General features: G+C 40.7%; 1 protein-coding gene across 1 annotated transcript in view; it reads left to right on the top strand.

The window, feature by feature from the left end:
* The window catches only part of BEND7 (BEN domain containing 7), a 47133-nt gene that overhangs the window by 15277 nt on the left and 4400 nt on the right, over positions 1–27456 (top strand). Inside the window, exons 4-8 of the mRNA XM_021530999.3 lie at positions 4020–4142; positions 6701–6966; positions 11927–12152; positions 16959–17078; positions 25130–25180. Coding sequence (XP_021386674.2) covers positions 4020–4142; positions 6701–6966; positions 11927–12152; positions 16959–17078; positions 25130–25180 — 786 coding nt within the window. The remainder of the gene's footprint in view (positions 1–4019; positions 4143–6700; positions 6967–11926; positions 12153–16958; positions 17079–25129; positions 25181–27456) is intronic.

Genomic DNA, 27456 nt, shown 5'->3' on the forward strand with positions numbered 1-27456 from the left:
CATCTGAATTGCCCAAAGTTGAATGTAATAGACACATCAAGTCCATCTCAGCGGTGCACTTATCTACTCACAGGGTAAGGGTGGTTCAAGGAGAGGCTGGAATAAATGTGTAGTAGGTGCTGGTATAGAAGACATTAACGAGAAAGCTATTGACAATGATGCCTGGAGAGGGTACCTAGAACAGAGTCTAGACAGAGTAAGAGAAATAAAGTAGGTATTTATTTAAAAGGCCTTAAAAGGATACACCTTGGGCAGTACAAGAGCATGGCTGAGGCTACAACCAAGATGGATGATAGGTCACGAGTTTTTCACACTTTTACAAGTTTTGGTCCATTTGCATATTGGGGTTAATTGTCCAATGACAGCCTCAGGTAGTGAAGTCACATTCTCTGAGTTTTGATCCCCCCAGTCCCACTTTACTTTTGTTTGTGCTTTTTGGGGCCTGGAGCTGCGAAGGATGGAAGGATTGTTTTGTCTTACTAAACTGTGAAGAGACCTTTCTAGCACTCTATATGAAGTTCAGAGTTATATACTAATGCAGTACAGAATCTGAAAAATGTGAGAGCTAAAACTTGAAGCATCAACAAAAATGAAAGAGGACCAGGGCAAGCCTAGACATTGCTGCAAAAGAGGGAAGAGTAGGAATATACTTGAAAACCAAAGGGATTTATTCCAAGCCAGACTTAACATGGTGGTTCCACAAGACAGGGTGTTAGGTAGACATCTGTGACCCACTGTTTTTAGTGGAAGCTACCTGGGACTACAAACAGTGAGCACCATGTCTTTCCTATTATAGACAGTGAACTCACACTTCAGTTTCATTTCTTGTGTTCTGTACCAAATCCAGCAGTGATGCAGCAGCTAAATTGTGTTTGGGTTGTATCAAGATAATTTTCACTGGGTAGTTCTTGCATACTTTTGCGGTATAAACTGGTAGCAATGTTAGTTACAGTGAGTGAATTCCCTCTCAGCAGATCCAGCTGGAAGAAAACTCTGTCCTGGGCAACTTACTGCTCACATGGGGGAAGCAACTCATGCACTTGTGTCATCTCCTTCTCTCAGTCACACAGGCAGGTATCAAATTTGCCTGCTGGCTAGCTTCCAAAAGAGAGAGATGGCTCTTTAAAGACTCCTTCATAAGAATAAAAAGTCTGATCTCCTTTTAAAATTAAAAATTGATTTATAACAGTTGAAAAGGGTTGCTTTTGTCCTCTAAAAATGATAAAGATATGCTTAGAACAATGACTGAGAACACTCTACTAGATATTTCTTACAACACAATAACTGATCAGAGGAGGGAGGATAGAAAGAAAATAAAAAACCCTTATGAATATGTAAGGAGTCAGTAGAAACCTGCTTTGATTTAAAATATTGGTGGTCTCTTTTCCCATTCCCAGTACCTATGGTAGATTTACATGGGTAATTTCTATCAATGCTAATAGGGATTATAAAGTAAATCCCCTATGCCTCAATGGGAAAATAGACCCTGTGGTTTTCCATCAGGAGCCTGTGTGCCTGTGTGTTTTCATTGGAAACATGTTATATTGCAACAGGAAAGATGCACAGGTATTTACTGATGCAATTTGTTCAAGTTTTCACGTGCAATTCACTGTGATGTAGAGCCTTCGTTAAGGAGGAAACAAAAGCCACCAACCCTGTTTCCCACCAGAGTCTTTCAGGTATCATTTCCAGAAGGAAACACTTCCAGAAGCCCTCTAGAATATTGAATTCTGACCAAGAGAAAGGATAGGCTTCATACCAAGAATCTTTTAGTCTAAAACAACTGAGAAAAGACTGAGGGAAGGATGGTCTTATTTTGTATTAGTCTGTTAATAAAACTCTTCTAATTACTAGGGCTCCCATTTCTGGGGTACCTCCTTGTCTTACTGAAAAGTTATGCTGGTGCTATTAAATTATAAGTTGAAATTCATCTACTTAAAAGTCTACTTAAAACAGGTAGGAGAAGGGTATTGGTGGAGCCAAGTTGAGGGTTTCTGATTAATCTGCTGCAAAGCTAAAGATAACATTCTTTTTTTCCCCTCTGTACCTGTAACAATGGGCTAAACACTTTTTGGACTATTGAAAAGGTAAAATCCCATCCATGCCCCAAGAACTTTCAGTGAATAGACTGTGTACAAAGGAATGGTGAGATCAAACTAGACAGAGTCCTGCTGAGTCAGAAACCTTTTTGTTTCATTTTGAGATTCTCAGCCTGTTTTCTAAATAACTTTTTAGTATAAAAATCATTTTATTTGCAGCTGAAAACTTTGAGAGATGAAGTCAGTGGTGCTATTGCATTTGCTAGCTTTTCAGGGATTTTTTTTTTAACTACTCCATTTATCTTAATACAGTTTTAACAGATTTTATCCATGTATGATATTTTAAAATACCAAAATTTGTAATTGCAGTAGTGTGGAGTATCTAAATATCTGAGGAAGAGTGTGACACCCAGAAGATGACAGCCGTCTTTGGTTGATGCATTACAAGTAGCTCACCTTTGGAGTGTGACCATGAGTTTGCTCAAGTCTGATAGATGTTACTTCATGTCTGAAGGACTGTATGGAAGGAGGCAGAGAACAAGTGCCTGGTGGTGGCCAGATTTTCAGTTATTTCAAATGAGGATTAAAGTCAGGGGATCTCTGTGGGTCTGACATCAGGGATGTCTGATGAAAGAGCACAACCCAAACCTAAAAAGTTATTAATAACCTGGCTTGGCTTCAGAGGAAAACAGAAGTAATAATGAAAAATGTGAAGATTTATAAGTGGAGATTAAATTAATTGCTTATGTTCACTTTAGCTAGGTAATGATTAAAGGGCACCTGGTAAGCTTCAGGCTATGGAAGAAAAAGGGCAATACAGTGGCTGAAGTCCACATGTGACACCAAGTGAGGTTATTTTGTTAGGTGCATTTGTACCTATCTTCATGAAATGGTCATCCCTTCTCCTGCAGTCTTGAGCAGTATAGCCATCAATTTAAATAGCCTTCAATTTAAACGATTGTGAGGACATTTGGAAAGGAAGGGAGGTGCATCCCATCTAGCCTCAGCTTCAACCAGATACTGTTAGGTGTTTTGTTGGATTTTGAAATTTTTATTTGCAGCATTAAAACTAGGGATACAGCTGTCTTAAGCTAAAGTGCAGGATACAATTATCCTGCAAAGTTTGAAATCCCTCAGTTGTTACAGCCAGTTCTAATTCAGAACAAAAATGCAGAATTTCTGGAAAGCAAAGCAGTAATAAAAGCACTGCTGAGGGCTAGAACTAGAACTATGTATGTTCAGTTAAACACTAGTAAGAATTACTAGGGAAAAGGAATCTCTTGAACTACTATATTAATTTTCAAAGGGAACTCTGGAAAGCCCATCTTGTAGGTCACAGTGGTGGGAAAACATAATAGAAAACAATCCCACCCTAGCAAACAGAAGAGCAGATTTGAAAGCTTTCATTGCTGGTGGTTCTCTTCTGTCCTGTTCTTGGTTTTTTTTTCCTCCAAGTAGGGTATTTTATTTTCATTCTCTCTTCTTCACATGGTAAAGAATCACCTGTAATATTCCAGCAGTTTAAAAATTCCTAGGCCCTCATTTTATGTACAGTACAAACCTTTATTGCACAGACTTTTCATTCTTTTTAAAACTATTCCAGGAGATGGGTTTTTTTTGTATGTGTGATAAAATAAGTATGTTTGTAATGAGGTTTGGTGCTTTTGTTATTCAAGATGAACCAGCCTGACAGTAGAAAGCCATGCTGTGAGGAGTGCATTATATTCACACTCCGAGCAGTCTTCTCTAGCCCATGTAACATTGCATCCCAACTCAACATAATTGCTCATATTAGTAATTGAGTAAAAACTAGTGGACCCTTCTTCTTAAAAGGAATCATGTTGGAAAATACTTCCTTTCATGCTTTTGATCTGCTTTTACAATCTGATACATTGATCATAGTTTCAAACACCTGACAATTGTTGTCTGAGTGATTTTGTGTGGCTTACATCTCAACCATTTCATTCCACTCTCTTTCAGGAGAAATTCCAGTGGTGAATTCATCAGTTGGACCAAACTGCTGTACATGCAATTGCCAGTCAACCCTGCAGGCGATTCTTCAAGAGCTCAAGACCATGAGAAAATTTATGCAGCTGCAAGCAGGTACAGTGACCAGTCCCCTTACCTGTGGCAAGCATTGAGTTGAGGATGGCCCAGCTTGTTGCAGGGCTGTTGGATGAGATGGTCTTTGGAGACCCTTCCAAACCCAAGCTGTTCTATGATTCTGTGATATTCCTGTTAGGTAATGGTCTAGGAGATTAAAGTCTGTGTGGGCACTCAGGAAAACCTGGATTGTTTCCTGCTCTCCTGATGTATCTGTCAGAGTCAAATTTTCACCGGTTTCTTGGAAATGCAACTTCTACTTTTCAGATCCTTACCTGAAACATGGGATTTTATCTTGTAGCCTTTTAAAGCTACAATTTTCACCAGTTCCTTGGAAATGCGACTTCTACTTTTTAGATCCTTACCTGAAACGTGATTTTATCTTGTAGCCTTTTAAGGCTAAATTGAAAATAAAATTAATGTGATCGTATATGTAACGAGAGCTGAGTGGGCAGGTCAATATGCCCACTTTGTTTTCACAGTGTATTGATTCAGGGGTGCCAAATGCTACTTCACCTGTGTTTTGCTTACCAGTTCACTAATCTTAGGAGTTAAGAAAAATAAAATTTGAAGGTAGCTGAAAGTTACCAAATAGTTCTTCATTCAAACCTCTTTTAGTTCTGTGGTAGTCTCAGCTGAGCTAGCTACTGCATGTCATGGCCTCCACCCTTCCCCTGGCTGTGAAGTACCAGCTTTCAGTGTGCCTACCAGCAATAATTTGTTCATTGGAGAAAGTTACTGAGTCTAGTTTTCTCCTAGGTTGGGAGCTGAAACAGAACAATGCAGAGCCAGAGGAGTAGTTGAGCCAGCAAGAGATAATGAGAACGTGGTAGGTAGAGTTAAGTCATCATAGGCTGATGTGAAGCTTCAGGCTCTGTGCTACCTAAAAATTAGTGTTAATACTAATGAGGAGATAGAGATGTTGGAGATTTTGTCAGTTGAATTGCCCATCCAGCATGAGTGATGGGGACTGGAGCCATGGAGACTTCTCTTGTAGAGAGACTGGATAAGAACTCTGTAAGAAAAGGGAGTGTTGAGCAATTAACTGAAATATGGGTGGAGTGAAGGGCTGACTAAACTCCTTGTCTCCACGGTGTATATGTTTGAGTGAGTGATGGGAATAATCAGACAGGTTTTGTAATATCAGTTGACACACATGAAAATGCTTTTCTAGAAGTCATCAGTTGACAAAGAAGAACACAAAAGCCCAGTTTTACAATTTTTGCTGGTACATGGGATTTTTTATGCAATCACACCAATTTCATTGAAATCACAGGCATGATTGAAAAATGGTTTGTGAGTGAGAGTTAGAAAACTGGGGTCTATGCCAAAAGAGCTGACTCCTCAGTAGCAAAACGTTTCTTATTTATTATGTATCTACAGAGTATGTACCTTTGTTAATTCATGAATCTTTTTATTCACTTGGAATACTTCATATTTTCTGAAATTACGGTTTTGCAGAGAAAAAAAAATGATTTGGCATTTTTGTTGCTAAAAGAAAAAAAAACTAAAATTCAAACCTGTAAGCAAAAGTGTAATAATTTATTTTAGTATTCAAAGACCCTACTGTCTTAATTATAAACTACACATCACAGTCTTGTAAATCCTTCCAGAAATGAAATATTCCAGAAATATTTTAATAAACAATAGTCTGAGGTTTGTTTTCTTCCTGAAACTTTGTACATGAGGACTTCTTATAGCTTGCTTATATCTTGAATATCTTGAATATCTTGAATGAGTTTGATCTGCATGTAGAGCACTTCTGGCTTTTCTTTGCTTGTTTTGACCTTGATCTTAGTGATTTATCCACACACATAATGGCCCCTTGATAGCATTGTTTTGAAGGGCTTGTTCGTATTGGTACAGATTCAGGATTGGTGCCTTAATTTATAAAAATAATTGTGAATACAGGAAAATGCAAAATATTGATAAATGCAAAATATTGTTTCTTATATTTCCGAGGTAATACATGTCAGCTTTTGTGTGTGAGCAAAACAAACTGCTGGAACTTTGGGTTACTTTTTTTTCCCCTCAAAAATTAAACTATTGATAAGTGTTTTCACTCATTCTTGACATAATGGTACTTGAAATGTTCTTGCTGAGCTAATTAACTTGGAGACCACTGTCACTAAAATAACTGTAACTGCATTAGCACTTGTATTATCTTACTTTATCAGGAAGAGATCCTCAAAGAGTGAAATTCTCAGTCATTCAGAGGGCACACAAATTAATCATCACTTAAGTGCTTCATGTCACCAGCCATCCAGCGGTCACTAGGAAAAAGAACGGTGTATTCCTAATTTCCTTAAAATAGTGTTCATCAGTATGGCTTGAAAAGCCTCACTGCAGAGCTCACTGTCATTATCCCCATTGTACAGATTGGAAAATTATGTAAAAGTGATAAAACTTACTTGTTTCCCATGCACCAGCAGCCCACCCTGAAAATTGCATCACTTATCTGGAAAATAAGTTCAGTGAGTCAGTATTTAATGGTGTATCTGTGTGGATATTCATGGGTTTTTTTCTGTAAAATTAAGGCATTAATTTCTTTCATTCAGTTGGGTCTCAAAACAGACAGCAGCCTCCTGTTCCTCTGATTTGTGCACAAAAGTCAACAATATCAAGAAAGAGAAATAAAAAGAGAAAACTTCCACTCAAAGTTGTTGAACCAGTTTCCACAAATAAAAAACCCAGCTCTCCAGAGAATGAGAAGACACTGACAGTAAACTCGGAACAATCAAGTCTGCAAGCAATTGAACCCCCCCTGAAGCCAGAGCCCTCTGTTTCAGGGTTTGGAATTATCCTTGAATCAGCTTCATCAGATGTAAGTTAAAATTTTAATATGTAGGATTGCAAGATTTTGAAATACTGACTCGTTCAGGAAAACCAGTACTCAATCACATTGATGCATTTTCCCACTTTTTGTTAGAATGAACAAGCAAATCTTGGGTAGGAGTGAATGGAGATGTTATAGTTCGATGTGTGGAGTGCTCATTGTGGGGTTTTGGGTCTTTTTTTTTCAACTTTCACAAGCATGAAAGTTTTCCCTTGAGTTCAAGGCTCCTGTTTTTTGAGCCTTCAGTGGAAACTGGTCTTCATATCTCCCAATGCTAAGAGCCATGGTTGAGATAAGGAGCCATGAAAAGTGCAAGGTGTGTAAAGCATTCACAGCCCCATCATTGCTGATGAGCCCATGTAGTCCACGCTTGGGTCTTTATCCTGCCAAGGAGTATTTATGTGCTTTCCTGCTTTTCTGGTCCCACTGACTTTGGGGGAACTCCTCTTCTCTAGAAAAGTTCATATTCCGTCTTTGCTGAATTGGGTCATTTGGTCTTGATTGCTGTGTGCTGTAGTAGGGCCTCAGTCTACTCAGTGTGACTAAAAAGGCCAAGATTTGCCACTCTAAGAATATGCACTTTCCGCATAGAAAATTGCAGTAAGTATGTTTTCTTGATTCATGTACACACTGATAGAAACTCCGTGTATCTAGTGGATGATTGGCTTTGTTTAATGACCAAATTGATGTCATCCAAACCAGTTCACCGACAAGTAAACTGTTCATTAATTCCACTAATATATTTTTAATTTTGAGCAGGCTCTTTCCAATTTCCTAAGTACTATGAGCTAGAAATACATAATTAAATTCTGTATCAATAAGCGTAAATGAAAACAATGCAGCAGATAATATTCTATCCTTCTGGAAGAGGGAACTAATAATAAAAAAGAGCAGTCAGGATAATTCAGTTACAGAGATGCAAGCCACACCACTAATTAGGTTGCAGTCTCATGCCACAGAGTCAGTGTAGTGATACAGGGTAACTAGTTTGATGCTTTTTTCGGAGAGTTTCCTTTTGTAGTACTGACCTTAATAATGTTTGAGGTAAAGGTTTGGGGAGAACTGGTAATTTATCTCCAGTATGCAATTTGTGCTTATAATTTTTTTTTGCTTGTGGCACTCTTGTCAGTTTGAAACACAGTTTTGAAAACAGTTTTGTGCTTGCAATGGAATTTAATTTGGCTTTATGAATGTGTTTCATCACTGGACACGATTCTTTTTAGTTACCAGTCTGACCTAAGGAAAGAAAGAGAAAACATTTGGCTCATAAATCGGCTCCTCATCTGTCCTTCCATGCTTGAGCCCTTGCTTGCCACAATAGTTGTTTGACTAAATTTATGGAGCTAGAACCCCATGACAAACAAATTGATTTTGTTTTTTCTTTGGAAAGAAAACATTTGAGTTCTGAAAACAGATAGATTTAATGCAAAAGTAAAATGTGACCTTAAATATTTTGAGAAGGCTTAAGAAAGTCACTTATTTGAGAATGAATGGCAGCATTATCTTTTTCTACTTTTTTTATAAACACCTCTGGTGTGGTCACAACCAGCATGTCTGTGCGCCTGAAAAAACCTGAAAGACATTTTACAAAGCACCATAAATAAATGTTCCCTTGGGAATATTCCACAGGTTGTCTGTAGTGTGTGCTGTGTCATACATCACCACTGCTGCCACTGCTATTTTGCCAACATTTATTGAACTTTAAGAAGAATCCAAGTTTAATGGGTTTAAAATCAGGGCTGCCAAAAACAGTGCAATTAGTCCAGACCTGCTGAGATGAAATACTGCTACTTATAGAGGTGTAAAATGTCTTGGTGAGACAAACCTTCAATCTAGACCATGGATCAGAGAATCTGGTTTTGAAATGCAATGATCTGATTACAACTCTTAGTTGAACTTGTGTTTGTTTTACAGTTGTAATATTTCATTTATAACCTAATATTTTTTAATCTACATATTATAGCCTACTAAAATATCTAGGATTAAATCTTATTCACTGCCTGTTAATTTTAGCACAGCAAAAGCCTTTAGCATTCAGGTCTTCTTTATTTTGTTGTTCTTCTTTATTTTATGGTTCACAAATTGTTTACCTTCCAGTTCCTTTTGCCATGATCATTATCTATTAATAAGTGTTTTTTCTTTGAGAAATCACATTCAGAGTGATCATGATGTTCAAATGGTTACTAATTGTCTTTGATGGAAGAATAGCTATTTACTAAAGGAAAGCAAGAATGAATCAGTTTTGCCTCCAGATTATTTAACTGATAAACAAGTTGATCCCTATATTAAAAATAAAACAATCAAAACTAAAATAATAATGACTCATCCCCACTGGTACAATGGTAAGTTTTGAAATGTATTTTACAGCTGTATTGTAGGGTGGTTGGTGCACCTGCCAAAGTGTAATGCAGGTGTTCTATGACTAGGAAAGAGGGAAACCATGAGGAGAGGAGGGAGAAGAGGCTCACTTGATTTTTCAGTACAAACAGACAAGCAGGGCCTCATGATCCTTCTGGCTTTTTGGGTATTAAGTAGGAGGTGTCAGAAGAGGTACGACAGGAACAACTGGCTTTTGGTGAGGGTACCAGCAATAGTCTGGCCAGCAGGACCAAGGCAATGACTGTTCCTCCATACTCAGCAGTGCTGAGGCCTCACCTCAAATCCTGGTGTCATTTTGGCTCCTCACAACAGAGACACTCAGGGTCTGGAGCATGTCCAGAGAAGGGCAATGGAGCTGGAATATTTATCCTGGAGATAAGGACACTCAGGGGGGACCTTATCACTTTCTGCAACTCCCTGAGAGGAGAGTGTAACCAGGTGGGTGTCTGTCCCTTCTCCCAACTACAAGTGATGTGACAAGAGGAAATGGCCTCAAGTTGCACCACAGAAGGCTTATTTTGGATATTGGGAAAAATTTCTTCCCCAAAATGGTTGCCAAGCACTGGAACAGGCTGCCTGGGGAAGTGGTGGCAGTCACCATCCCTGTAGGTATTTAAAAGATATGTAAATGTGGCACTTGGAGACATGGTTTAATGGTAGGTTAATGGCTGGACTTAATAATCTTTAAGGCTTTTTCCAAACTAAACTTTTGTATGGTTCTATAATTTCTCTGCCCTGGGTGTTTGGATCAGTGAGGTCATCTTAGATGGCTATTACAAGACCAAAGAAACAGAATAGGGCAGGTATCCTTCATCACCCTGTCAGCTGCATTCTGGTTTTTGATTTACATGAAGTAGAAATTTTCCCAGGTTGTGAACTTGGCCTGCATTTATTTACTCTTGAAAATCTTTTCTGTCACCAGAAGTTTAGAAGTAACATATTAAAAACCCACCTATACTGGAATATTCTCAAATGTCAGTAACTGACTGTTTTGCTGGATTTAGCATTTTCAAAGTTCTTGAGGTAAAAACCAATTTTTCATCCAGAACAAGCTGAGGAACTACCTAATTTTATATGTAATTAGCATAAGAACATATAATTGTAGTTATATGTAATACATATACATGTATAGTTAGTATATAATATGTATTTATATGCTTCTTATAATTTTTTATTGTTATTGTTATCTGTATATTTTAAGATTCTTCATCCTGGCTTCCCAAAGCATTGTAATCTTCAGTTTTGTCACACAGTACCCATCCATATCCCATGACAGTACATACTTTGGAAATATTCTACTCGCTGCAACACTCTTCATACTGATTTTTACAAATCCATGGGAAAAGAATTACATAGCCAAATTGTTCTGAGACTGTCATGCTTTTCTTCTGTCTATAGTCAAGATGTTTGCAGGTGATATGATGGGAGATGGCATTTGCTCTTGCTCTGTAAACTTCTGTAAAAATGCATCATCATTGCTGGATATATTTCATGTAGGGATAAAAAAGGACAAGTTCTTAGGAGCAAGGCTGTAGTATTGGCTTATTTCCTCACATCATGATCACTGATTCTTTTACCTCCTTGCCAATTTCTAAACAGTATTTTCAAAATTTTAGTTTATTCCAGATATGTTTTCTAGATACATAATTATTCCATGAAGAACTGTGACCATAAGCATTGTATGGTACTCACAGAAGAAAATTCTGTGAATGCTGTTAATGTAATTTCTGATATGTACAGACAGGGGCAGCAAAAAGACTCTTGGTAAGGGGACTTCCTCAAAGGCCTTTGTCTATTTTGGCCCTCAGTGTACTTGAGAGAAGACTCTTGTGAAATACAGTGTGATTTTCTTTTCACTTCTTCCCCTCCATTTCACCTTGGCAATCACTTAAACCCCTGTGATTCACTGTTGAGGATTTTTGTACTGAAATAAACTGTCTGCCTAACATCATCCTCTTCTAAACATGCATTTTGGGACGATGAAAAGGAGGGACAAATGGATGCTCAGCAAGTGCTGGCTCCAGGGGCAACCTTGAGCTCATCATCTGCTAATACTCATGTGGGCCATATCCTCGCTGGAAGCCCTCTTGGGAGGCCACATAGATTGGACCAGTATCCCTGCATTTATGCTTCTTGGAAGTGCCTGGCTGCCCCACAGCACACTTGTTCACAGCATTTGGCAGTGAAACAAGTCCATTAAATGGTTAGATAAATGTTCAAAAAGCATCACTTTGGAGCACTGCTCTGCGATGATCCTGTGCTTTGTCATTATTACCCAACACTGAAAGGTATCTCCCATCTTTTTGTTAGCTGTATGCCTAGAAATTATGTCAGTAGTTGTTAACTTTTACAGACATTAGACAAGGAGTGTGATTGTTTCATTTGCCTTTTAAGGTGCTTATTCATATGTGGGGTTTGATTTCAATGAATTAGGCTGCTGTGGTCTTGAATAGCTGGAAAAAAATTCATAGATTCATGAAGTGATTGTAAAGTCTCACCAGATGCATGATTGAAGTAAAACAATGTCTTTGAATGCTCATTTAATTAAAAATTTGTATTCTTTTGGTAGCCAGAAGTGCAACTTGCAGAAGGCTTTGATGTCTTCATGCCAAAATCACAGCTGGACTCTATACTATCAAACTACACTCGCTCAGGAAGTCTGCTCTTTAGGAAGCTGGTCTGTGCATTTTTTGATGACAAGACTTTGGCTAACTCTTTACCAAATGGCAAAAGGAAAAGAGGTCTCAATGACAACCGGAAAGGACTAGACCAAAATATTGTGGGTGCAATAAAAGGTATGTTTTCTTCTCTCTTTCTTACGTGTAATTAGAACATACTCTCAGCTAAGGAGAGTGTGAGGGGATTAGACTTTCTGATGTGTGTTAGGTCTATTAAAATATGCAGTCTTATTTTTATTCCTTTTCATTCACTTGTTAAAAATAGCTTCTACGGGGACAGCTTGTGTTAATTTTAAGCCAGTGATCCTGGTTTCTGAAGTCAGGCTCTAAGGCTGGAAACTCAATGTTCGTGTAAGATAATTATTTTTTTCCCCCAGATATCAGAGATGCAAAGAAATCTTGAAAACATAATGACAGTGTAACTGATACCCTTCAATCAAGGTTCTGAGTCTTGCACTGTATTTGACTGTGTCTGCTCTGTAAATTTTTCAGTAGTTGGTGGCTGGACTGGGGAGAGATGAAGGAAGATAATACTGGCATGAGATGAGTTTGATGCTCATAAATACAGTGGTCCTTCTCTTGGGTGAGCAAATTTCTTGGTGTGAGCACCTTTTGCTGGTTGATTTTTCCTAGCAGTCACAGCTATCTAGCTTCCAGAAGAACACATGTACTTTCAAACTCTCTGATGACAGCATATAATGAGCTGATATTATTAGGCCAGAGTTTCTGAAACTGGATTCTATTTTGAAATCTGATATTGTAGGGACAATACCCATATTACTAAAAGACAGGCCAAAAATAAGCTCTAAGAGAGGAGCTTGTTTTAGAGGCTGAGACTTGTTCTCAGGTTCAGATTGCTAACTTAGGGTACACAGGGCAATAAGAAGAGGTTCTGTGAGTCCATTGTCAGCATAAGGAGGCACGAGAATCTTCTGCAACCACCTCTGTGCCTGCTTTTGGACCCCTCTCCCCATGAAAGAAAGGCATAGACAAACTGGCTTGAATCCAGTGCAAGGACCACCAAGACTTATGACTTCACCACTTCCCTGCTTCAGTATCAAATGAGAGAAAGCTGAGAGAACTGGAGAGAAGATGATTCAGGAGAAACCTTACTGCTATTGGCAACTACCTGATGGGATAGTGTGGATAAGTGGAGTTAGATTCTTCTCAGAGGCACAAGAGGCACCGAACACATGGAAAATTGCAATTTGATAAGGAGAAGCATTTTCAACATAAGGGTGGTTGAGCAGTGCAGTAGGGGCTCAGAGAGGCTGCAGGACCTCCATCCCTGAAAATACTCAAAATGTGACTGGTCACAGGCCAGAGCATTATGATCTAGTTGGCCATGCTTTGAGCAGCAGGCTGGGCATGGAGGCCTTCAGAGGACCCTCTCAGCTGTGCAGTTCTGCAGCAAAGTGTATGCTGTGCCTATGTCATAGGCCTAGTATATCTTACAGTTACACTTGTATTTAGGTTTAAATCACAAACATTGTTTTGTACCTTCTTTTCTTGAGCTGAGTAATATGCAAAAATCTGTCTGAATTCTCTCTATCTGTATCTCATTGTTCCTTAAAAGCTTTAATAAATAAGTTAAATGAAAGAAAGAGGAGTTCAAAACTACTTAAAAAAAAAAAAAAATCTAATTTGAACAGCACTTGATAAAATAAATGTTTTACAGTAAATGCAATAGGACTACTAAATTAGCAGTTGGTATGCACTGCAGAGAGCAATGTTTCTCAGTAGCTAAGATTGTACTAGTAGAGCAAATTCTGAGGCTTGGTTTAACCTCTTCCCTTGAATTTAAGAGAAGAAAGGAGGGACTTGTAGTTCCAACAGAAAAATTTAATTTGTGATGGTACTACTAGGTACCACTGTCATAACAGTGATCTTTATTGGCATTTACAGTATTGCCTAAATGCTAGTGCCTGATCCCTGATAGGGAAGCCTGTCCCTAAAAGCTGTGATGGAATAAGATGCCAAGCTCTGACGTCCTGTGGATCTTCACTCAGTCTGGTTCCAATAGCACCCTTCTTCCCTCCAAGGACATGGGCTATCAGACACTGTGGTTTCATTTATTCCAAGAAATAACTGAGCCAGTATGAAATCTCTACAAGAACAACATCATGTTGTTTGCATTATTATCATTAGGACATTCTTCTACCACGTGCCCAGATATCCTTTAGTGGCACTTTTAGTCTTTTTCCGTGACTGAGATACAAAAGGCTACATTAATGACAAAAATGAACAGAGAATTTAAAGGAAGGACTGTTTGCTTTAAAATCACTCTTCCTGTCTGAAAACATTTTCACTGCTGTCCTTATAAGTAATTTAATGCTTCTGCAACAGAATGATTAGCCAGGGAGCAATTCTCTCTTTTGACTTTGGATATTCATTCAGTGGCACTTGTATCAGTTGCAGTGTTTCTTTTGGGCAATCAGCTTCTCTTGTGAGTCTTTCACTCAGAACTGGGGAAAAAAAAAAGAAAAAGATGGAAAAATAAATCTAGTCAGAAGCAGTTATTTTTCCTTTGTGTTGTTGACTAGAAATTCAGCCAGTGAAATCCTTCCCTGCAGAAATCAATGAGCTGTGTTCAGATATAAGTGTGTTGTGTCCCTCAGGGATCCATAGTGGGACTGGTGAGATTTAATATTTTCATCAATGGCACAGGCACTGGTTTCTAGGGCACCCTCAGCAAGTTTGCAGATGACACCAGGCTGAGTGGTGTGGTTGGTTGACAGGAGGAAATGGATGCCATCCAGGACCTTGGCAAGCTGAAGGAGTGGGTCCATGTGAACCTCCTGATATTTAAGAAGAATGAGTGCAAGGTCCTCCATCTGTGTCAGGGCAATCCCCAGTATCTGTATAGACTGGTGGATGAAGGGATTGAGAGCAACCCTGCAGAGAAGGACTTGGGGGTACTGATAGACAACAAATTCACAAGAACTGTGGGCATGATTCTGTGCCTCTGCCCCACTGTGGTGAGAGACTGCAGTTCTGTATCCAGCTCTGGAGTCCCCAGCACAGGAAAGACATGGACCTGTTGGAGCAATTCCAGAGGAGACCACCAGGATGGTCTGAGGGCTGGAGCATCTCTGCTATGGAGGCAGGCTGAGAGATTTGAGGTGGTTCAGCCTGAAGAAGACAAAGCTCTAGCAGACCTTATTGTGGCCTTTTAATATATAAAAGGGGCTTGTAAGAAAGATGAGGATGGATATTTCATCAGAGCCTGTAGTGCCAGGACAAAGGGGCGGTGGCTTTAATCTGAAAGAGGACATTAGGAATTGTTGGACATTAGGAAGCTTTTTATGATGATGATGATGATGATGATGATGATGATGATGATGAGACTATAGGAACAGTTTGCCCAGAGAAGCTTTGGGTGCTCCATCACTGAAAGTGTTTAAGATCAGCTTGGACAGGGCATTGAGCAATCTGATGAAGTGCAAGATGTCCCTCCTTATGGCAGTGGGGTTGGACTAGATGGTCTTTAAATTCAAATCGGTCTCTATTTCTATGGCAGAGGGTTTGTTAATACCATGCAGCTTGGGTGGACTAGAAAGGGCATGTCCCAATTCCCCTGCCTCCTTGCTGTTGCATTCCCATTCCTTTTTGTTGTTATTTCTCTAACCACACATTGAACAGTTGCCTGTTTTAAGTAAGTAGAAGTCACAAGTCATTGGTCAGGTGCCCGTTGTATCAGATACCACATGGATTCAGAAGGAAGAGATTATTTCTACCTTCACAAAGATGATGTTTGTTGCAAATCAAGCACTGTGAATGTGTGGGGATGTATTGGCTTCTGTGGGCAGCCCTCAGAGTTGGTCTGACGTCCTTGTAGATCAGACTGCACAGCCAAGTGTTGCTGATGCCTGCCTCACCATGATTTTGTGAAGCTGATAGCATGGAAGGAGCTTGAGGGGGGAATTACTTTTGGTTTTCTTATACTTAGCAGGTAGTGCTGCTTCAAAAGTGTGTGTATAAAAATACTGAAATTGTAATTTTTTGTTGCACGTTTCTCGATCCCATTTGTGTGATACTTATTCTCAAGGATTACAAATCCCTTGAGCTGGGACCAGCTTTCTCTCTTTGTTTGCCAGTCATAATTGGACACTGGGCTCTGAGACCTCTGACCAAGTTTACAATAGCAATGCTAACGGCAAGAATATGTTTTCTATTTCTGCACTTTTTTTACTTTTTGCATACCTCTCAGTTGCATGATGAAAATCAATTGCATCAGTTTCACTCAATTTATAATGTTGCATTTTTGGTATAACACTGTTAGGTTTGTTGTAAACATGGATTTAAAGATAATGTTGACTCTGTACCTTTTTTACAAAATACAAAATTGGACCTGTAGGATTTTTTTTTTCTCAGTAATAGTGCCTTTTTTTTTTTTTTTTAATAGTTTTATAAAAATTCTATTCCATCTGGTTTGGCAGTATAAAAACTGTGGAGATTTCCACAGTGGTAGGACTTTACTCTTTCATGACTTTGCCTGCAGCCTTAGGAACCTGAGCAAGAGGCCACCAAATGACCACATCTTCAGCTCTGTATCTGTACCATATGGAAGGCAGCATTAACAAGTGCCTGCCACATCTGAGACTCAGTTCTAAGTACACTGTTATTTTCCTGTGTTCATTTTGTGTGAAATTCATTAAGACATCAGGTATAGAATATTTCTCTGGACAGGCTTTTATACATAGTAATGATGACATTCCTGTGACATTTATGCAGCCAAGTCACTTCTGAAAGGTGAACTTGTGAAATACTGAGTTGGGCTTTATTCTCACAATCCTACATTTGGCCATTAAAATTCTGTTTGATAATTGAATAATTTCATATATTTTGATTAACACCCTCTCCCATTTCCTTTTCTTAATTTTTAGTGGCACATTTCAAAAAAGTCGTATCTTTTTATTTCAGTCTTTACAGAAAAATACTGCACTGCTAACCATGTGGATAAACTTCCTGGTCCTAGGGACTGGGTCCAGATTCTTCAGGATCAAATTAAACTTGCAAGAAGACGGTTAAAAAGAGGCTCAGGTATGTATAAAAATATGAAGAACAATGTGTAAGTATAAGATTAAAAGCTTAGAGTCTTTGTATCCACAGAGGTATTTTTCTTGTTGACTGTAGAGTTGTACTTGTTCATTCTATGAAAATTAGAACTTTAACACTTTAGCAGGTTTCTGTGGGTTTGGAATGGTAGCAGGTTTAGGAGCTATCTCTACAGACAAGCTAAGTTTGAATGTTACTCAAATGTTGCTCCTTTCCATTAGCATCCAAACTCTTCTTCCCAGAAATTAGCTGATCCATCCAGGGTTGCAGGTAGAAGCTTTTTAATTCTGTGTTATTTAGTCTGACAAGCCACTGATTGTACTGTTAAGGCATAACCCAACTGACCTTTCCCTCTAAACTGTATGTGTCTGGAAGAATAGATGAGTCTTCTCACATTCCTTGTGAAACAATCAGAAAAAAGCCCCAAAACAAAAAAAGAAAACCCAGCCACCCACCCTGGTTGTGCCAGCAAGGCTCTGCAATACGTGGGAGGCAGCCTGCCAGCAGTGACAGGTAATCTAGGCAGGGTTTTGCAGCAAAGCTGCTCAGCTTGGGCTGGGATAACCTGGATGCTTGGGACCAGCCTGCAGTGAGCTCAGTGCTGAGCTTTCACCCTGACAGCACGCTGCTCCTGAGCCCTTAGCTCCAGCCATGAGTGTGCAGCCTGGAAATCCCCAGCAGGGTTCTTGGGAAAGCAATGCTACTGATTAAGAGACATGTAATTACCTTATAAACCATAACTAGTCTCCTTCTCATCTTCATCCCTCCAGTTCTACAAGGGCTTTCTCCATATGAGGCTTTACTTCCCCCTTCTCAGCCTGCAGTTTTCTGAAGGCTCTCCCAGAGTTGTATTTCTGCCTGTCTCTCCCTGGGCACATCTGACACTGTTGTCTGAGGCACTTCACTTGTGCCACCTCCTTAAACACAGTCCTTTACTGTTACTGTATTTAACTGCCTGCCTTTTCCCCTCTTCCCTTCTGCCCATCACCACAATTAAGTGCCTGTTAGCATCCCCGGGATGGGAAACCTGATGGCTCCGCAGGGAATGCTCACCCTGTGGTCCCTGGTGGTGAGACCACAGGAAATGTCCCCTCCATCTCCCTGTCTCACATGGACAACCTTTCCTGTCCAAAGCTGCGTCTCTGAAACACACACTTAGGCTGGCATCTCAAATCATTCTCCACAACGTTATTAATGCCAGGAGGGAAATGCATAAGACACAGGAAAATGAGAAACATCCAGAGACAGAAATAACGCTGCGGGAGGACAAAAGTGCAGATTATTTGGTAGCATAAGCTTCCCAGAGTAGAGAAACAAACCAGCACTGGCCTTAAAAAGGTTTTCTTGTGTGTTGGGGGATGGAGGACAGAGGGATACAAGTTAATCTTGTTAAAGGCAGTGTCAGATTACTGGTTGTACAACAGGATTGCTTTCTGCCCCTTCCTTCTGCCTTTCAGCCTCCCCAGGACAGGAGGGTGGAAGTGGGATGTCAGGCTACAGTTAGGTGAAGGGTGCAGTGCAGGATGTGGGGATCAGAGGTTCCTTGGGTTGTCTGCAGATGAGCCCTCAGGAAAGAGGATTGACCTAATTTTGTTTTGATTTTTATTTTCTTTCATCCTTTTTTATTTGCTTTTCTTCTTGCCTCTGCAGGATATTAATTAAAATGACAATGACATTCAGCTTCTACTTTTCAAATGGGGCCACCTCTATCTCTGGTCCTTGCTCTGGGTGGGAGAATCTAAGCAGAGGATATTGTATATAAGCTAGCAAGACTATGAAGGAAAATAAGTGAAGCTGAGTAGTGTGCCAGAATCATATAGGCTCCCCTGTCTGTGCTGCAGAGGGAAGGTAACTTGTTCACCTCTATGTGGATGCATAGTGAGCAGCAGCCAGCTGCCCCTCAAGATTATTTGTTGAAAAAAACCCTTGCACAATACCTAGATTGATAGAAAAGCTCTTTTTTTTTTTTGTGCTGTTTACTGCCCAATCGCTGAAGTGCCCCAGTTTCTCTCTGATGTGGCCACAGGCAGACATGCTGTTTTCAGTGTGTCAGGAGTGACTGAACACGCCACTGTGGCCACTTGCAACTTTCCAGCCACTGCCATCTCCTCTGGTGGCTGTAGCTAACTCAACTGACCTTGCACTGAAGCAAAGAAGTTTCTCAGACCTTTGTGACAGCAAAACAGTAGATGGGAGCAGAGAGGCAGGAGCAGACAGCTGGTTGCAGTAACATGCTCATGTTGTTGAAATAAGATTTGTTGGTACTTTTATGATACAATTGTGAGCTTCTGATATGAGGAATTTAGAGCTGACCAGGCAACAGATCCATCTACTCCCATATTTTGTGTCCAGAATTGGCTGATGCCTGGGGAACTTTGTAGGACCAAGGGAAGCATGCTATGTGTTTAGTAGGATAGTCTCTCAGCCCTCAGCAGCTTTATCCTGATACAGAACTAGTGATGTTGGAATTATGCACAATTTCTCTATTTATTGTGAAACCATACCAAAATTGTGTGTAATTTACAGAGACCAAAACAGGAGGGGAGGGCAAACATGGAGGGAGAAGCTCTTCCCAGGACTTCATGTTATAAACCTTGGCTTTTAAGTATTTTAAAGCTATGGGACTTGCAGCCACTGAGATGTGGGATTCATCACTCTTCTGGCTGAGCTCTTGAGCTCTTCCAGCCTGCCTGTGGCCAGTGGAGCAGAAGCTGAGCCAAGTGTCCTGTGTCCATACTCCCAGGTCATTCTCTTTGAGTTTTGTCTCCACTTGCTCATGGGAACATGCCAGCTGATCTTGTGGGGATAGGCTAAGGTGCCCAAAGAACAAATCTGAGCCACCATTAATCTAACTTGACCCAGGACTTTCTGAACTAATGTGTCTCCCTGGTGCTTGATCTTATTATTTATCTACATCAGTTCCTGGTTTGTCATAATGCACAGACTTTATATGGAGATGATCCATTTATTTCAGAGGTCAGAAGACAACTTTCTAGTCAGCACTGTGTTGGGCTAAATTTTAACAGCAGAAGTATTTAAGAGAGACGGGACAGGCTTTTCATCCTGCTTGCTTTCCCCCAAGCCATTCAGTACATTCTCTGATGAGTTTTTAATTTCAAACCAGACAGTAAGACACTGCATTCATGAGCAGCCCTCTCCACTTTATCCTGTGAAACATTATTTCAGTCTGAAAACGTAAATCCTGCTCTTTCAATTACAGTAATAATTTCAGAGAATTCTATCAAACAACTGGGGTGGATCTGCTTTTTGTAGCCCCTTCTATAGGGTGTACTCCCATGAGTGTTTCCAAATTAAATGAAATTATGATCACGAGATCATAGATGCTGTCCAGCTTCAACCTTATTTACCATATTTGGCTCATCTAGAATTAGGGACTGAAAAACCCCTTATTTCAAAAGCTAATAAAAAAAAAAAAACACTTAAAAATTCTGCTTTCTAGAAAATAGTTCCCCCGTGTAGATTTTGAAAGGTTGTTATCCTAAGCCAAATAAAAATTCATTTATAATTTGAATCAATTACAATATTTTTCATAGCTGGGAATATTCTATGTTTTAAATTTATTTATTTTGCTTCAGCTTTTTCTTAGTTCTTTTAGATTACTGCCTGAGATCTGAGACTTGGATAGGGTTTTTTTATTTGTTAGATCTGAGAATAAAGCTGCCACTGCCATTAAATTTTTATTGGCCCTGTTCAGTCTTTTCAAAATTTCACAAGTTAGCTGTCACAAAGGGGAGAAGAGACTGTGAGGTTAATGTTACAAACAGATGTTATAATTAAAATTAAAGAGTATGATAATATTCTTCAGCCTTGACTACTGGTCCCATGTCATGCCAGCAGCAGAGCATAGTGAAGACAGCTTCATGATGCCAGGTCTGTTTTCTCCCAGAAGAGAAGCTGAACTGTTTTGGTGGACAGGATGGGGTGCAAAGCTGCCCTGGAAGGAAAGAAGTCAAAGGAAGTGTGTGTGCATGGGTTTCCTCTCTTAATGCAGCATGAATTACAATGCAAATTGCCTCATAATTTACAGTGCTGGGCTTGCCCCAGCGTGGTCCCTTCACCCTGCAAAAGAGAACACGAGCAGGTGTCTGGTGGCCTTGCCAGTGGCAGCACAGAGGGAGACAGTCAGCCATTATCACAGAGATTTAAAATGGGTAAAACCAGAGGGAGCTGACTGGCTGCTCCTGTCACCTCTGTGCAGGCACCGCATTCGAGCCTTTTGATAACTAAACTCTCCATCCATAAAAAAGCAGCAGGTCAGGGTTCACACATGTCCCACAGTAAGTTCTTCCTCCCTTTTTATGTTTTGAAGAGCCCGTGAGCCTTTATTCCACAGAGGCTGTCCATGGGAAAGCTGATGCTGTGGGGGTAATATTTAATAGCAATAATATGTAAATTACCACATTGTAGGATTCCTGGGGCTGTCCTGTGCAGGGCCAGGGGTTGGATGATCCTTGTGGGTCCCTTCCAACTCAGGATATGCTGTGATTCTGTTCTAACACTGCCACAGTACATGGGCTAGGAGCTGTTCATGCCAAGTGATTACCCGGAACCTTTGGATTGCCTGACTCCTTAAAGGAAAATAAAGCAATTTTGGAAAACATGCTGAAAATGTGCAGGCAAGATTCATTTAAATAAATTGTGTGCTATGATGCTTAATCCTTGAATTGGTGTTTAAAATTAATATTATTTGTTGCAGTGTATAATAGTGGGGAAGAAGGATTTTTTTTTTCCTGGAAATATGGTTTATTTTTTTTTTCCCTGGGAACATGTTTTTTCTCCCATGTCATTGTTCAAAGTGCTGCTTCCATTGTTTGCATGAGGTTTTTTCCTTATTTCCATTTTTGTTCAGCCTTCTGATTCCCTGGTTTCTGATTTTGACACAGTATCTACATGCTGCAAGAGACCGGGTTGATTTTTGCTTAGCAATACACACAGGGCCAGGAAGGATGTAGGATGAAGTCCAGCATGTGGTACAGTGTGTTTATGGCCAGTATTTTAGATTAAAAACAGCAATATTAAAATAGTAACTGCTATATTCAACTTCCCAGCCCTGAGCACGTGTGTATTTCTTTTCAAGAAAGCAGCAAGTGTACACTTAACAGACAGACATGTACCTCAGAAGCTACACAATTTGGGGGGAACCTAAGGAAATGACCAGCATTATTTTGCAAGAGCTGCTGCACCCTTTCTAAGGAAAGGGCAGAGAAGAGGCTCTGAGTTCCCACAGTAGGCTCTCTTCCTGCTTGCCTTGTCTTGAAAGCTGGCTCAAGACAGTGAGGTTTGGCTGGCAGTCTGTGGGTGTGGTCGTCGAAGGCAAACCTTCCTTTCTTCTTGGAATGACATGTAAGAGACTGGTGGTTTATATCCATGTTAGGAGGTCGAGATGTTTGCCATGCCCCTGTGTTGTACTTTACCTGGAGCTGCAGTTACACATCCAGTTTCATAAAACAAATCCTGGCAGCTGCTGAGAAGAGTGAGTAGCTCTCTGAGCATCTGCTGCACTCCCACTCCCTTTCTGGCCCTGGCATTCCTGTGGCCTTGTTGTCAGTTTTTAACTGGATCTGATCTTGGTGACTGTATAAACATTTATGCTGGCATGAGGAATGAGGCTGGAACAATTGGTAGAGAGCTGAACCACATTTATCAGTCTTTTGCCAGATTAAAACAGCCAGGTAACTTTTGGTTCTGCACAGTTGGAGACTCAAGTCCTTACCTTCTGAAAGTTCCTTGTTTCCATTTGTTTCTTTCTGTATTGTTGGCTTCCTCTGGTGTAAGAAGGGCAGTTAGGCAGAAAGGTAACCACATCTCTGGAGCTACTTCACAAATTGCTGCAGAGATTTCTAGAGAAGCTGTCACTACAGTGGGCAGCCCACTGGCACCACCCCTGATACTCATAGAGGGAAGGCTCTCCAGTCTATTGCCAGCACTCAGATCTGGCTTCCCCCATTTTCATAACTTGGCTCCCTTCTACCCAAGGGGCCAGATGCAGCTTTCTCCCTTGTATGCTGAGTTGCTGTGCCACAGAATCACCTGGTACAGGTAGTTCTTCACAGCATTGCTAGAAGCTGGCCTCAGACTGACATGATTTTTAAAGCCGTGTATGTCCCATTGGCTGAGTATTGGCTTCTCGTTGCACTATGCTTACTCCTCCCTTGCACATCCAATCCTTCCATCACTGAGAGTCTGGTCCAGATTCAAACTAGCCTAGGTGATCCCTTCCCACTTAGTGAACCACCTGTCCCTTCCAAAATTCAAGGTTTTCACAGTGAGCTGTACCAGGCACTGAATTTGTTCCTGCTCAGGGTGCCATCTTCTCAGAGAAAACAGAAAAAGGTATCAATTCCAGGCACTGAGTCTCTTGCAAGTCTGTGACATTAATTTATCAGGGGTCTGTATTTAAACCTTTTGTGGGAGGAAAGCTGCCTGATACTAGGGTTTTAGTTTGTTTATGTTTTCTTTAGTTCAGTTAATTTTGCAGAACTGAGAGCATATAGCTAAAAACTAACCTGACATCCAGGCATGTGGGAGAGACAGCAGTCTCTTGGACCAGGGATGGAGAGACAAAGGTTGATGGATTATATTAGAAAACTAATGTAGATTAGCAGCTGGATTAGACATTATCATCATGAAGGCAACAACTGAACATCCTCGTATGCAGAGCCATGATAAAGATGATCAGGGCAGTTAGCTTAGTCTCAAGTGGGAGGTGAACTGAGTTGCTTAGTTTATCTTCAGCCTTGGTTTTAATCCCTGTGGATATTGTGCAGTGAATGGATGTGAGCAGATATATATCCACCACACAGACCTTGTACAATGTAGTTCATAGGACAAGGGGTGATCATTTTAAATGACAACATGATTGATTTAGATTAGATACAAGGAAGAATTTTTTACAATGAGGGTGATGAAACACTGGCACAGGCTGCTCAGAGAGATGCTGGATCTGGATGGATGCCCCATCCCTGGAATTTTTCAAGGTCAGGTCTCTGAGCAATGTGATCCAGTTGAAGCTCTCTCCCTGCTCATTTCAGGAGGGTTGGACTGGGTGACCTTTAAGGTGCCTTCCAACCCAAAATACTCTGTGATTCAGTGATAATGGGCTCGTCCCATATGGCCACACCTTACTTGCAGAAGTGCCCTCAAAGATCTCATTGTGCTTCAAAGGCCTTAAATATCATGCTGCACTGCCAAAAGACAAAGGTAATAGGATTTTGAATAGGGCTTGTTTAGGTTAGGCAAGGATTTCCTGTTACACACCTTTGATTTACTCAGGGTTCACATGCACGTTCCGGGTACTACAGCCTAACAAGTCCCTGCACATCTGCTGAGTGAGGCGAGCTATGTCTGTGCATTCCCTTGGCCTCTGGCAAACACAAAATGAACAAATTAGGCTTTTAGCCTCCCTTTACCATGGGCCAAATTAAGTCAAATGCCTCTTGCATAAGTGTGGATTGAAAGCACATGTGTATATACACGTTATTGCCAGTGTGGTCACGTGCTTTTTTAATTACACCGGGCACCCACCTGCATCTCTGAAGACATTTTGCCATAGTAAATCTGTCCCCTGCAAAGTGAGCTTGCCTGTGGTAATGGGAAGTTTGGGTGCAGAAATGGGAGTGTTCCTTTCCCTGCAGGCATCTGATGACTGTCAGTGGGTGGAGTTCCAGCCTGAAAGGCTCTTCCTCTAGGGACTGCTGGGGACTTCTCTTGTGACTTTATCAAGTGATCACAACTCCTCTTGTCATACAGATATCCTGGGATCTTAAAAATAACAAGTGTTACTCCATCCCATTGCTGGCACAATTGCTTCTTAATACCCAACTCCCTCATCCAAGTTTGCATTTTTATTATATAACCTTTTCCTCCAAGCAGTGAGTTTTTAACAGAGCACTTGCAAATTTGCGGCTGAGGAAAGTAGATAGAAAATGCAAAATCACTTCACAGTCTGTAGCTTTTTAATCGCATTCCCATATTCAGTAAAAGTAATGAGATTTCTTGTTTATATTTGTAATCAGCAGAGGCAACTGACTATGATGAGAAGCCGGACATTTCTCTACTACAAACAGGTAAACCACATGAAAATTTTTATCAGTCTTCTATGCGGTTTTGTTTATTTATGTCACAGAAGCACTTATCAATAATCCTGACTTGCCATGTACAGCTGGATAATTGCATACAGGACTCTGCTATCTAAAGTTTTGAATGGTCTGGGTTAAAAAACAAATGGCTCAGAACTTTACAATTTTCCCCTCAATTTCATATTCATAAAACCTCAAGGTCCATGGGAGCAGCTAAGCTAATAAGGTCTGTAAGTTACACTTTTTATGCCAGATAGGGACTTGTGCTCATTCCTGGTATTTCTGGGAGTATTTTTTATCTCTTAACAGAGTTATTGGTAGGGACAAACACAATCACTTGTAGTGTCACATCTGTTGAATTGTTGGAGGTATTAGCCATAATATCTTGGACTCACAGAAGGATTGCAGATATATTTACATGCTAGTTAAGTGTTAGTTTACTTATTCTTGAAGTGCAGCCACCCTGCCTTAAAAGCCTGACAATTGCTATGCAGCAGCTTGACTGTGCAGCTGTGTAGACTGGGAAATAACATTTTTCCACACTGTTGAATTTGGTGTTGAAATCACCAGTGTCACCAGACTGGGACTGAAATTTGAAGCACCCTCACATTAGGAGTTGGTGCATCAGTGCCAGGACGGTAGGAGCTGAGCTGCCATCCTCTGAAAATCTAGAGGGACCAGAGTCTGGGGATATGGTAATTTCCCTAAATTTCAGAGTCTGTAATGTCACTGAGATGCTGCTTCTTATCCCCAAAGGAGAGAGGATCTTGGGCAGACAAATAACATCATTGATTATAGTGAGGTTTTGTGTTATTTCATTTAACAACAAAGGGTGGTTGGAGATCAGCAATGCCATTGCTGGAAGAGCAGGGCTGGTTTTCTGAGCACATCACACGGTACCTGACAGCTGTGGGGAAGACAGGAGAGTATTGGTGACCATCACAGCATCTGTCTCCTGTGCCAGGACTCCCTGATCTCTCTTGCGTAAGGGCTGGAGAAGGGGCTTTCACACCCCGCTGCTGTGTGCTGGAGCAGCAGCTGCCAGCCGTGGAGCGCTGTCGGAGCACGTGCAGTTACTAAGGAATAGGAGCAGGGAGCAGTTGGGAGGACAAGCAGCCATAGTCTGGTTCTGGCATGGACCCAGGGGGGGCTGGGAGCACGCGCTGCCTGGGAGCCGCCGTCCTGCTTTCCTGGCCAGCCACTGAATAATATGTCAGGGTAGGGCTGTGATGAAAGATGCAGGAAGCTCTGCATTGAAAGGTCCCTTCCAAGCAACATCCTGTTGGTTTCTTTTATCGGGGAGGGAAGCAATTCTGCTGTGAGAGGACCCTAATAAAGGTTCTTAATGTGATGTGGTGTTATCTTCTCATTGCTCCGGTAATCACATTAAGGAGCAGAATTAACAGTTTGCTGTATGTTTCTCAGAGCAGTTTCTGTAGTCACTGCTCGGGTTGTACATCAGGGATGGAGATGAACATGCTGAGATGGTTGTGGTAGAGAATGCAACTCCCTTTCTACTCCATTTCAGACATCCCTGTAGTCTGTTTGCTTGTACACCTTTGAGCATCTATGCATGCAGCTTTTGAGCTGAAATGCTTGTGTGTGATGTGTACTGCTCCACACTACCTGTGGAAGGATGCCTAAATAAACCACACTGCAGTTCGCATCAGGGGGGAGGTGATGCTCATAGGCTGTGAGCCAAGAATTTGACTCACACCCATTATTATATGTGTGCCAGTGCCTCTTTATAGGACAGATCTGTGTAATCTCAAACTGTTCTTGGAAGCAGATTATTTAAAGTGATACACAGACACTATAATGACAGTAATTATGAGACAGAGCCAAAATACAGCTGCTTTGTATCAAGGAATGTAGCAAAAGAGGTGAAATATTATTTTTATAGGGGTCTTTCTCTGTTTTACTACAGCTGGTTTTACAAAAGGGTGCTTGACAGGTTCTTTAAGAGAGTCTGCGTGCAATTTATTCAGCTGTCTTCTCTGTTTAGCTTGAAAAATCTTTGGGGAAAAGTCTCTCTGACTGTGTTTGTACAGTGCCTCATGCAATGGGCCTTGGTTGCAGATGACAGCTAATATCAGATAAATCATGGCCTCAGGTATTATGAAAAATTTCTTCCCTAAAAGTGTTATCAGGCACTGGAACAGGCTGTCCAGGGAAGTAGTGGAGTCACAGTCCTGGGAGGTATTTAGAAGATGTACAGATGTGGCATTTGGGGATATGGTTGTTGTGGACTTAGTAGTTCAGGA

The sequence above is a fragment of the Lonchura striata genome, chromosome 1A (genome assembly GCF_050655825.1).
Source record: "Lonchura striata isolate lonStrDom1 chromosome 1A, ASM5065582v1, whole genome shotgun sequence".
NCBI lineage: Eukaryota > Metazoa > Chordata > Aves > Passeriformes > Estrildidae > Lonchura > Lonchura striata.